The sequence below is a fragment of the Eptesicus fuscus genome, chromosome 23, assembly GCF_027574615.1.
Source record: "Eptesicus fuscus isolate TK198812 chromosome 23, DD_ASM_mEF_20220401, whole genome shotgun sequence".
NCBI lineage: Eukaryota > Metazoa > Chordata > Mammalia > Chiroptera > Vespertilionidae > Eptesicus > Eptesicus fuscus.
In genome coordinates, this window is record NC_072495.1 from 28,848,519 (window position 1) to 28,861,182 (window position 12,664).

Genomic DNA, 12,664 nt, shown 5'->3' on the forward strand with positions numbered 1-12,664 from the left:
TGAGAGGCCCAGGCCCATCCACATCACCGTCTGTCCACGACCTGCACACAGAGGAGCCAAGGGCCACCGGGGTGGAAGGCAGCTGCCCTCTCCCTCACTGCCGCACCTCAGTGCCGGAGGGCTGAACAGTGGCGCAGGCTGCGTGCTCCAAGACGAGAGCACTTACCACTGCTAGACTCTCCAATGCTCTCACACACGCACTGTACTAAGCCTTCTTCCCTGCCCACGCTCTGCCCAGCACCCCCCTCCACCGGGCTGAGCACTAGGACCCAGGCCACTGAGGGTCAGAGGAGAGGAGATACCACTGACCATTCAGTGAGAATGCGAGGGACTGAGTCCGCACATCGCACCATGGCAGGTTGTTCATATTTCAGAAGACATACAAATGTATGTGTAATATTCGTGTTTACATGTACATATGTATTTGTATATTTTCTTATTCTTGACCAGTGGCCGAAAAAAAAAAAAAAGCCCAACCCAAAAACACACACCACCAAAAACAGAGCCCCTACAGGCCGTGGCTGCGGGCCGTGCGGCCTCACCTCGATGCCCTGGAGCTGCAGGGCGATGCGCTCCTTCTCCTTGATGGATCTGTGCTGGGTTTCCGTCAGCTGCTGCGACAGGGACACATTCTCAAGTTTCAGGTGCTCCAGGAGGCCCGTCTGGGTCATCTGTCCAACCTGCAAAGAAAAAGTAAGGTGGGAAGTTGCTGGAATTCAAGTACAAGTGCAGACCAGCCTGTCCCCGAGACAACCAGTGTGAGGGTCTCTGCCCAGCGGTGGCCCCGAGGGGCGGCTCTCTGGAGCCCACCACACAGGCCTCCCTGTCCACCCTCCTGCCAGCCACCTTGACGCCAGGGCCAGGGCCAGGGGTTTCTGTGTGCCTCAGAGGGGCAGGCCGGCAGCCCGGAAGCCAGTGGTCATTCTCCCGAGAATGTGTAGTTTGTGGTGAGATCTACAGAGAAGTTCCCACTGAAGGTGCATCTGTAAGCCCTAAAGTAAGGGGCCTTCAGCTGGACGGCAGGTGCAGCTGGCGCGGGAGGTCTGCCCCTCAGGTGAACTGACCAGCTGTGACCAGACACATGTCAGTGTCTGACTGTCCTGACACACCAGGCTGACCCAGCCATTCCCGAGAAATAACACTGGCAGTCCAGTCTAGGGTCTGACCCCGGCCATCAGTCAGGCCTCCTCTGACCACTGTCTCCTGGAGAAAATGGAGCCCAGAGGAGGGGTCGGGAAAGGAGTCTAGAGGACACATGTCTGCACCGGGACCTTGGAGCACGTCACTTCCAGATCCAATAGGAACACCCCTTGAGGACAGGGTCTCCGTGGGAGTGCCGGAGCAAGGGAGACGCCATGTGCTGGGACCGTGTCTCGAGGGAACGACAGAATAAAGACCACCCTGACTCTCCTCCCTGCTGGACAGACCCGAAAACACGTCTATGTTCCTGGGACAAGGGGGCAAGGCAGTGAACACCCTAATTAAGAAACACTGAGCCTGGGCCCCAGGGGGATTTAAAAAAAAAGCCGTTACATTTCTCAAACTGCCACTCCCTGGACTGTTCCAGTTTTTATCTTCCAACTCCATTTCTGACTTTGGTCATTTGCATAAATCTAGCTTCTTTATTAACTTGTAAAATGAGTTATTTCTAAATATATTGTAAGCAGAACCAATGCTTGTCTGTGTGGTCCTTCAGCTTAAACGTGTAATGGAAATTTAAGAAAACTTCTATTTTGTACATGTGTAGACTCCAGTTTTTTTAAAAGGGAGCATTGGGCAGAATTAGAACGTCACATCCTCTATTTGAGAAATACAGCAAAATTAAAAGAGAAAAAAGAGGCCTGAGGCTGAAGGAGGCGCCACTCGGCATCCTCATGATCAACCTGATTCGTCCAAAGCACTGAGGTTCGCAGCCAAGTGCATTTCCGCCACTTCCTGGCTGTTCCGAGTCCTCCAGAGCAGAGCTCGGCCCAGAGGGCGCGGCCACGTGAGCGTGCACCTGTGCTGGCTCCTCACCAAAGCACAGGGAGGAGCACCTGGTCCTTCCCCAGCTGCTACGGGAAGCCACGCGCGCTCGGTGCATGTCAGAAACAACGTCACAGGAGGGAGGGCAGAGACCAGGCGGACGTGGATGTGAGACGGGGTCACAGGACGGAAGGCGCCCTCACAGGGCAACGCGTCAGCAGTCAGAGCGAGGAACACAGGATGTCCCAGAGAGGGGCATTTCTAGGGGCTGAAACCCCCTGGTCACAAAGATGCTTACTGTGTAGAGTGGGTGTGGGATATGTGAGTGGTTAGCAGATTTTTAAAACATGCATCTGTGAACTCTAAAAGCCCGTCTTTTTAATTTAGTGAAAAGCAGTGGCTTCACATGGGACTTGAAGGTGAGCTGCCTGGTGCTCGTGGGCCATACCTGAATGTGGGCCATCTCGCCCTGCAGTCTGACCCGGGCCTCCTGGGCCAGGGCGAGCTGCTGCTGGTACCACTGTCGGACGCTCTGCAGAGATGCGATTTCCGCCTGGGACGTCTTCAGCCTGCTGGTGAGCGTCGTGCGCTCCAGCTGCACTTGCCGCAGCTGGCTCTGCAAGGCTGTCATCTGCTGCCGCAGGTCGTGCACTGGAAGCAAGAAAGCACCGTGCTCAGAGCACCCACAGCAGGAGCCTGCAGCTCCGCGCGGACGTCCAGGTCCGTTCGGCTTCGCTGAAGAGCAGGGACCCAGCCCATCCCAGCCTGGGTGCTAAGCTACGGCTCCTGGGGGTACAGGGCTAGGCTCTGGCCATGACATTTCGTCAACTGGTCCTTGTCGTGCGTGTCTGTCGCCTACATGACCCATGAGCACCACGACTCATGGTGGAACGAAGCTCCCCTCACACACCTTTTCTCCACTGAACACATCGCAGCCCCCTCACACTTAGGAACACCACAGCGTGTCAGGTTCTTTTAAAATAGCAAATCACACAAAAAAGCAAAAAATGCAAAAACATGTCATTGAGCCTCATGTGAGTGTAGGTCTGTTCGCTGCCCAATGAGCTCTAGTCAGGTTAAGCCTTGCAACCCAGAATTATAAGATTATTTTTGTTTCCAGAACTTTCTGGATTTTGTAAATTTCTTGAGGGACTGAGTATCACAGAATGCCTGAAACTAGAAAAGTCTACTGTGCTGTTTCTCAGCTGGTGCGTTTCAGCATCAGGACAGAGCCCTTGTGACAGCGGTCTGTCCCTTTTCCTTTGATGCCATCAGCCCTAACACCTAGTATCACACGCTGAGACATGGCCCTTCCAGCAGCCCCACCGGCCGCTCCCAGTTCCCAGGCGGCTGCTCTGCCAGCAGAAGCTCATCTAGCAGCCTGCACGGGAGGGTCTGACATCCGGCCGAGGCCGAGGCGCCCTGAGTGGGCGTCTGGGAACTGGGTGTCCTGTGAAGCACCCCCAGGTGCTATGTGTATGGCCTGCCACCCAGGTTCCCTGGATCCACTATTCCACATCTCGTTCCACGGTGATCGATCCCCACAGGGATCCAGGCCGAACCACCGCTGAACGTAAGGTAGGTTTTTACGTATTTTAAATCAGACCCGCAATTCTGTGGAACAAGCAGGCGGCTCCAGCCCCACCACGATGGACTCTACAGGCAGCGTGAGTGGAAAGGCCAACCCCTAAGACCTCGGCACCCCCATGCGCATGCAGAAAAGTGGGCACCTTGTGTGCAAATCAGAAGGGAACACAACCCACAGCACGTTCACATGACAGCAGGTCGGTCCTCAGGGCAGGTTTCCGAGGTGCACCCGCCGCCGGCCAGCCCCGCAGCCCCGGGCCCCACACGCACCTGTGCTGTCCTTGCTGAGCATGCTGCTCCGCATCTCCTCCACCTTGGCCAGGAGGCGCTGGTACTGCTCCTCTGCCACCTGCAGGTCGTGGTGGGAGGACGAAAGGCTGGCGTTCTTGGCCTCCAGCGTGTTCTGCAGGTCGCTCATTGCCTGCTCCAGGTCCCAGCAGGACTGCTTCAAGGTGTCCACCTCCGAACTGAGCGCGTCCTGCTTCCGCTGGCTGCTGTGGCTGTGCTCCTCCTGCGCCTGCAGCCGCGTGTTCAGGGCGGCCAGCTGCGCCTGCAGCTCCGCCTTTTCCTTAAGTGCCTGGAAAGATCGTCAAACAGCCATACTGACTGTCAGGAAATTAAGTCCCTTCCACCCTGTGCATTCAGAAGGCGGCCACACCAACTAGTGAGGCAAAGGCAGGTGTCGACAGGTGAGCTCTCCACGACAGTGCCACGTTTCCCCAACTATCCAGGGGTCTGACATGACAATCACCCCAGAGAAGGCGGAACTGCAACTTATTCATAAAGATGAGTGAACTCCACCCACGATCAGGAAGCACACGGCACACCACGTGTTCACCAAACCCCCCCTTACCTGACTAGCCTCTTGGGTTAAGGCTTCCAGCTGTCCTTCAAGTCTCATTTTTTCTTTAAGAACCTGCAGCATCTCATCATGCGTTTCAGCCACAGACCCTTCCATGGACACGCTGGAGGAAAAAGCACAAACTCTGATCAGGTGGTGGGGACACGAGTGACCACTACCTTTACATGTGTCCATACTCTCCAAACCTCACACACCCTTGCTATTCTCCCCGAAGGGTTAAAATAAACAAGTACAAGGATCCCAGTGGAGAGCTGCCAGGAAACACTCGCCCGCAGTCGGGCATGTTCAGCCCCACATCGCTGGAGCTCCGTGTGGAGAGGTGAGCCAAGCACCTGAGCCCGTCTAGAGGCAGGTCTAAGTAAATAAACGCTGGAAGACAGGATGTCCTAGCATTGCAGACGATGGCAGAGCAGCTCTAATTCCGTTTTTACAAAGACAGACTTAACATGTGAAGGACTAAGGATGAGTTAGGTGTGGCCACTGCACTGGTGAGCGGGCCCTGTGTGCACAGCGCCCACCTGCTGCAGATGCTGTCCGTCCGGCTCCGTGTCTCCCCATTGACCTCTGGGCCCCGGTCTCGGTGCTCAGCTGCAGCGGCCTGGAGGACATCCGTGATGGACGGGAACTGGCCCAGAGAACTGGAGGCAATCTCCTGGCCGTTGATCACATAGGATGCTTCACGCGTGCCCGCGCTGTTCACCAGAAGGCCGCGCACTCCCCGGGTGGAGACGCCACTATAGGAAGAGCTGTCGCTCTCATTCCCATCAGCCTCAGACATGTCTCCGGGAAGGGATGAGTTCTCCAGGTCATCGGCTTCAGGGCACAGGCTGACCTCCGACACCACTGACGTCACGCTGCTTCGGTTCTGCTTCAGGGAGCCCCCAGCGGAGTCTGTGGCCAGAACATTCCCACCCGAATTCCCAGCATCTGAGTCTTCAGTTCTGTAATCAGCCAGGGACCGAATTTTGCTTGATTTGGAACTTTTCTTCTCCTTAGAATGTGCTAGGTGCCTTAGGCTGCCCACCTTCGGGCCCCGAGGCACACTGGTGCGCAAGAAGGAGTACTCCTTCGTCATCGCCACGGTGCTGGCCCTTGGTAAGGTGTCTGGGTTCAACATAAGCTCAGGATCAAGTGTGCTGAAAGGTCTCGTTTTAGTTGCAGGCTGGCTGGACTGAGAAGGAAAGGAAGGCACGATGATTATGTTTGAAATTGACAACGGCATTCAAGATGTGCCACCCAGAAAGGATGCAAGGACGACGTTTCCCCCTGGACAAACAAGCACCCCGCGTGTGCCCCCTCCACCCCAGCCCGCTGTGCTCTGCAGCCTCACTGTCCCGCGTCACCAGCGACCGCCCAAGCACATGCCTTCAACGACTGTGACTTCTTTACAATTAAAAACAGCTATCAGCAAGTCCTTCCTCCTCACTCCTCCTTACAGCACTTCCCTGGCTACACTCCCATGCTTGTACTTTGAGATAAGCCTTACACTTTCTTCGAGTTATAAAAAGCAGTCCTGTTGAATGAGAACTACCTTACAAGTATAATTACTTTGAGGATAATGAGCTATTTCCCTCCACTTATTCGTAACTGCTTTCAAAGGAAGTTACGTAGTGTTCATCTAGATTCTAAACCACTTTTCTGCCATTTTAATCTAATGCTTAGATACTTTATCTTTTCCGTTATAAATATTATCTTTTCCCACTAATATTATAATTGGTTTTATTAGGATAATTACTGATTTTTTAAAAATATATATATTTTTATTGCTTTCAGAGAGGACAGGAGTGGGAGAGATAGAAACATCAATGATGAGAGAGACTCACTGATCGGCTGCCTCCTGCACGCCCCCCTACTGGAAATCAAGCCACAACCTGGGCATGTGCCTTTGACCGGAATCAAACCCGGGACCCTTCAGTCCACAGGCTGATGCTCTATCCACTGACTAAATCTGGCTAGGGCTTGATTTTTAATACTCATACTTTTAAACCAAATTCCTGAACCCTAATTGCTTTAATAATTACATATTTTTATAAATTTATTATTTTTAGCTCATCCTCTAGAGCACGGGTGGGGAATGTCTGCCGTGAAATCGTTTGTTCTGGCCCTGCCCAGGCATTAGGGGTGAGTTACGTAATTAAATGGCTGACCAAAGACAGCAGGCTCATGTTTAAGGTGATAATGTTGTATGGCCCAGGAACGATGTTATAAATACCCACATGGCCCCGGGCAGAGAGAAGTTCCCACCCCTGCTCTAGAGTTCCCCGAGGCATCCCCAGCAGTGTAAACACCATTTCTCCTGGAGGCCCAGGACTGGCTGGCTGTTCAAGCACAGACAGCAATGCTGCCCACCCAAGGGCTGTCTCTCCAAACGGCAGACTGAAGGCGGAAATGTGCTTGTTTCAAGGGAAGAAGAACCAGCGGGGCGGGAGCCAGGGCGCTGCTGGAAATTCCCCCAGGGTGGGAACCAATGAGAGAAAGACCTTCCCGAGAAGCACAGAGAAGTAAAGGCAGGTCCTGGAACTCGGTCTGACTGATCATGGCCTGTTACACACAAGTTCCCCATTCGTTTGCTCGAGAGCAGGACTCACGCGCTCCTGCTGGCGCTTCGCCCTGTACTGCGTGAGCTGCTCCTCCAGCCGCCGCCGAGCCTGAAGCCGGACCTGCTCCTCCTTCTCCAGCGGCAGCGGGGCCTCTGCTGAGCCTGGGTGGGGAAACAGCCGCTCAGAAACTCAGAAAGCACAGGGCACAAAGGACAGAATGGCAGCGTGGCTGTCATTTTAATTAACAACAGGATTTAGCTTCTAAACAATGCACACCGTCTAGTTTGAAAGCCTACTTCCAGATGAAAAAAAAAAAGTGAGCCCTGGACACTGGTGGCCAACAGGACCTGTCTGATAAAAGATGCTCTGGCTATGCCCAGGGCTGGGGTCCCTACAGCATCCAGAGGGTACAACAGGACACGGGCAAACTTGCCCCTTAGTAACAGAAGAACTGAACTCAAAAGTCGGTGCCCATGGTGGCCCTCATGGAGCTGTAACTCTGACCTCTGAGGTTAGAGGAACCAGTGAAGAGCAGTCGTGATGGAGTGACACCCAGTCACGTGAGCGTGTCACACCAAATGCGCTTTCTTCATGCAGTTACATCTGGAGATAGAACTTTACCCACAGCTTTCCTAAATCCCTGCAATAACGAATCATGTTATATTTTTGGCCAATAACAAGATTTAAACTCTCTAAACCTAAATGTCTTACTTGGTAATAAAGGGTAAAGAGCGAGTGCAATGGTACAAGTCACAGGTTTCTGCCACATACAGCAGACAGGTATGTTGGACACGGAGGGGAATACACTGATGAGAGCAGATAAATGTCCTAGCTTAACCCCTTCATAGACAACACCACCTTCAGATGCAGAAGATAAGCAGCTCTCGTTTTAAATAACCCCAAAGAGCTGGGCAATGGAATTCCAATGACTCCACTTCGGATTCACCACCGTCGTTACTGATTTGTGCGTTTATCAGACGTCTGGTACTTTTCAAGGCTAAGTGGTCCGGATGGCAGAAACCCGGAGGCCTATGGCTGCAGGCAGGGAACCCAAACCTGAAACTCAGCACCAGGGACACAGCCTGAAAGGCAGGTCATGAGTGAACACTCCCCAGGAAGGGAAGCGGGTGCCGCAGGTCGCTGCCACGTGGGCACCGGAGCTCACACATCCCTTCGAGCAGGAATCCAGGCTTTTACATGTCTCTTGGTTTAAATGTTGCCAATGAGTTTCCAGAAATGTTAAGAATATACTACAGCCTTAATAAAATAAGGCCTGTGAAGAAAAAGGCAAACAACCCAAAATAAAAGTGGGCTGAACACATCAACTGACAGTTCACAGGAAGGAATGACCAAATGGCCAACAGACCCTCCCGTAATCAGGCAAGTGCAAGGCTCACAATCAAGTCACCAGAGCGCACCCATCAGACCAGTGGAAACGGAGAACGTGTCTGGGCGCAAGAGGGTGGGGGACAGTGAGCTCTCACGGTCGTTAGTGGCGCAGCTATAAGACCACTCGTGATGGGAATACGTAAAAACGCCCGTTGCTTTGGACCAAGAAGCCTGCTCTTGGGATACAGCCCTAGAAGTGAACACAAGACACGCACTGCACAGACGACCCGGGTAAGCCACGTGGCAGTGCTGAGTGAGCTACACAGTCATGTTTAAAAAAGCAATGATCCCAGCCGAAACCGGTTTGGCTCAGTGGATAGAGCGTTGGTCTGCAGACTGAAAGGTCCCAGGTTTGATTCCGGTCAAGGGCATATACCTTGGTTGCAGGCACATCCCTAGTAGGGGGTGTGCAAGAGGCAGCTGATCGATGTTTCTCTCTCATCTATGTTTCTAGCTCTCTATCCCTCTCTCTTCCTCTCTGTAAAAAATCAATAAAATATATTTTTTTAAAAATTATTCATTTGTTAAAAAAAAAAAAAAGTAATGATCCCAACCCTGGCTGTTTACAGAGACCTATGTAGGGTCATGTGAGCACAGGGGTATATGACCCACAGTGTGAAATTACATGTCTGGGTATGAGAAAGAAGTGTTAGACAACGGCCTGGAGGTTTCTTGGCCTCACAGGCTGCCAGTTTGTGACTTGTTCACCCCAAAACCCCCAGGGATCAGCACAAAACCAATGTTGACTAAAATAAGGCATCAAAGAAAGCTTTCAAAGTGTTAACTGTTGAGACTAATTCCCCACAGGCTGCCTGCCCACCACCCAGATGACAAAAGGCACACACAGGCCCTTTAAATCTGGACCTGGAGTCCCACCACGAATATCGGACCATGAAGATGTGTCCTCTCTCTCTGAAATGGAGCCATGCAATAAACGCACAGTCCATTGTGACAAAACAGAACGCCTCTGGAGGTGGTGACTGACGGGCGCTGGGGAGGGGGGAGAGGGGGAGGAGGCGGGTCGGATGCTTACACAGTTGCGTTTCTTGCATAGGAAGACTGCGTCTGAGAGACTGCAAAGCTTCTTTTCTAACACTGCCCTCAGCACTAGTCCCCTGAGACTTCCTTAGGTTGTCATGGAAACCAGCCACACCTGGAGGCGCATCAGGACCCACTGCGCTCTTGGTGGGACTGAGAGCCGACGGCGGGCCTGGGAGCTGTGGCATCGGCCCATTCTGACAGGCGTCCCCCTCGCTGGGCCCATCTGGGCTTTCTCCTTCATCCATAGCTCTGTCCGCCTCGACGCTGGCACCTGGAAGAGAAGGCATGCTGGGCCATCCGATGACAACAACACAACCAGGTCATTCTGCAGATACGCAGCTAAAAAGACGAAGGAGAACCTAGCGGCATGGGCATGAGTAACCTCAACACCCTGCATCCGTTCACTGTGGGAGGAAAGCAGGCCCTGGCTGCCTGCATGGGCGGGGATGTGGGATCGGTCGCCCCACCACTCAGAGCCCACCACCCTCACCTGTGGAATGCCCTCACCCTCACACTTTGAAGAACATAAGTATCATTTCCTTTTCATTTAAACAAGACCAATGAGAAATCTTGTGAGTCTGTGTTCACAAGACAGCAATGAAAACAAATGCTTAAAACATCGCTGACCATGTTTCTTCTACTAAGGCTCAGGAACCGCAGTGCTAATCAGAGCCACAGCCTCACAGTCACTTCAAAGTACAAGTTCACCCACCAAAATGAGAAATCTAAAGCAAGAGGTGGATTAGCTGATCGGAATGACTTCGGCAAAGTTGAGTCCCAAATCTGTGCTTCTGCTCAACGAGCACCTGTGAAGGCGGGAGCCCGAGTTTATCCAAAGATGACGATTCACCCACGTATCCAACTGTTTCTCCCACAGACAGTATCACACATACACTTGTTTACACATTCACTTACACCTATTTCCTTAGTCGAAGGAAAAGAGGAAGAAACTTCTTACAATTAAATGACTGTTAGTCTTTCTTTTCCCTGCCCCTTATCCTGGTGGGCCAGCCAGCGGGAGGTTCAAGAACCAATGTGGTGTGTGGAGGGAGGGAGGGGCCTATGGCATCCCTTTGGTCCAAGTGAATTTAAAATGGGTTTCTGTCACTTAAAATGTGAGTCCCAACAATACAGCTACTTACAGTCATGCTCCCTAAAAGTAAAATCAGAACACAAACGGTGCCTCAAACACAAAGCAGAGCGAGGGGACCCATCCACAGCCCTGACACCAACGAACCGGTGTCTGCTTCCTCAAAGACCCCGTCGGCTTCCCTGTGTGTATGTGGGGGTGGGGGTCCTGCATTTCAGGTACAAGTCAAGCGGGTTAATGCCACTTTCCGATGAGTTCGCAGAATTGAGAGAAAAAAAGTAACCCTTGAGCATCATACTGTACTTCTGGAAATATCTAGCAGTGAGAAGGCCCAAACACAGGCCTCACTGGACAAACAGCAATGGCGACGTCACTGTCCCACCTGCTTATGCCTGTTTTACGTGGGCCACTTCCTCCCGCCCCACGACGACCCTGAGAGGTTGCTTCCACTCATCTTCCCTTTCACATGAGAGGACACGAGGCCGAGATAAATTATGGACCCTCTGGAGGGCTTGCTGCACCTCGTGGCGGATCCAAGGGCTGGTTCCCCCGTTGCCCCCCGTGGGATCCTCGGTCTTGGGCCCACGCTGTCACCAGCCTCACTCAGCACTTAGGAGCAGTAACCAGCAAAGCCACTTTAGGGCTCGAACATGGTTTTCCAGAACCATAGTGCAATTTCTGCTGCTACTAAATCAGTACTCTATAATTTTTCAAGCACACACTGCACTGAGCATCCGGACCCGAATGGGGTATGAAGACTCAGTGAATAATTCACCCCTGTACTTCTGAGGAACAAATAACCCACCAGCTAACATGCAAATGTGGTGCCATAATCCTTAGATCACTACTGGACTGCTCTGGATCTGTAGTAAAATTCTGGCAGCCAACCAAACAAAAAGGCAGAATACTAGGTTGGGAATAACGATGTGTGAGAAAGACCCACAGAAACTTTAACAGAAGCCACTGCAGCCCCTCCTCGCTGGGGCAGAATGCGGGGCAGTTTCTGTTCTGTTTTACAAGCATGGTACTTGATTTAAGGATGGCATCAACTGCCGAAACCGGTTTGGCTCAGTGGATAGAGCGTCGGCCTGTGGACTCAAGGGTCCCAGGTTCGATTCTGGTCAAGGGCATGTACCTTGGTTGTGGGCACATCCCCAGTAGGGGGTGTGCAGGAGGCAGCTGATCGATGTTTCTCTCTCTTCGATGTTTCTAACTCTCTATCCCTCTCTCTTCCTCTCTGTAAAAAATCAATAAAATATATTTTAAAAAAAGATAGCATCAACTAAGAAAAGACACTCATCGGATACTAAAAACACATTTTAAATGAAAAGTTCACTATCGTCTTAAACACCACAGTCTTCCTCTACAACGCAAGCTGATCCACATCTTCTGTGTAAAGGCAGGGTCGGCAGCACACGGGGAACTTACGCTGGGCTTCATCCCACTGGTCGGGTGGTGCCGGAGGGCCCAGGGGCTGCGGGAGACCGTCAGGACAGGCTGAGGTGCCACTGCAGGATCCATCTTCCAAGAGGCCACCCTGCACGGCCGACCCTCCATCCATGGTCAGGACGACTCACACTGGGCTGACACTCGGGAGCTGCACGGGAGCTGCTGGCAGGCTTGGTTCTGCCATCACCAACCATCAGGATCCCCCGGGAAGGACGGCACTAGGTTTTCCATTTTCAAGAGATTTAAAGTCTTATAAATGACTTGAAATCAAACCAAGTAATATGATACCTAAGAGGGGAAATAGGAACAACATATTATGAAACTTCGTTGTCAGATTTGAAGTAACAATTCCAAGATTAAGATTTGCTTCCCAATTTGCATATGTATAAGAAACAAAGACAAATTCATTCATTCACCAAAAATCCCGAGTGCCTACAATATCCTAGGTTTTGAGAACACAACGCGGAACCAGCCACACCGGGCCTGCTCCTGAAGGCGCTTACTGTCATTACTGGTGCTGGCCCCAGACCGTCTGCTGGGACAGAGAAGAGTCATAATGGCTCTATAACTACCACAGGTGGCCACTGAGCTGGGGGTGGGTGGTGGGGGGGGGGTGAGGAACTGAGTTTTCACTTATTAATTTTACTTACTACTTATTACCTATAAATTTAACTAATTCGGTGTAAGCAGCCACATGTGGACAAGTACTTCTGTGCAGAACACAAGCCTAAGCGCTCAGAG

General features: G+C 52.1%; 1 protein-coding gene across 1 annotated transcript in view; it reads right to left on the reverse strand.

Annotated features, from left to right (window-relative positions):
- The window catches only part of GOLGA3 (golgin A3), a 32,648-nt gene that overhangs the window by 16,821 nt on the left and 3,163 nt on the right, over positions 1-12,664 (reverse strand). The window contains exons 2-9 of the mRNA XM_028133627.2: positions 11,903-12,211; positions 9,497-9,655; positions 7,003-7,115; positions 4,933-5,585; positions 4,406-4,517; positions 3,823-4,129; positions 2,414-2,616; positions 543-680 (exon numbers count right to left, since the gene is read on the reverse strand). Coding sequence (XP_027989428.1) covers positions 543-680; positions 2,414-2,616; positions 3,823-4,129; positions 4,406-4,517; positions 4,933-5,585; positions 7,003-7,115; positions 9,497-9,655; positions 11,903-12,035 — 1,818 coding nt within the window. The 5' untranslated portion in view covers positions 12,036-12,211. The remainder of the gene's footprint in view (positions 1-542; positions 681-2,413; positions 2,617-3,822; positions 4,130-4,405; positions 4,518-4,932; positions 5,586-7,002; positions 7,116-9,496; positions 9,656-11,902; positions 12,212-12,664) is intronic.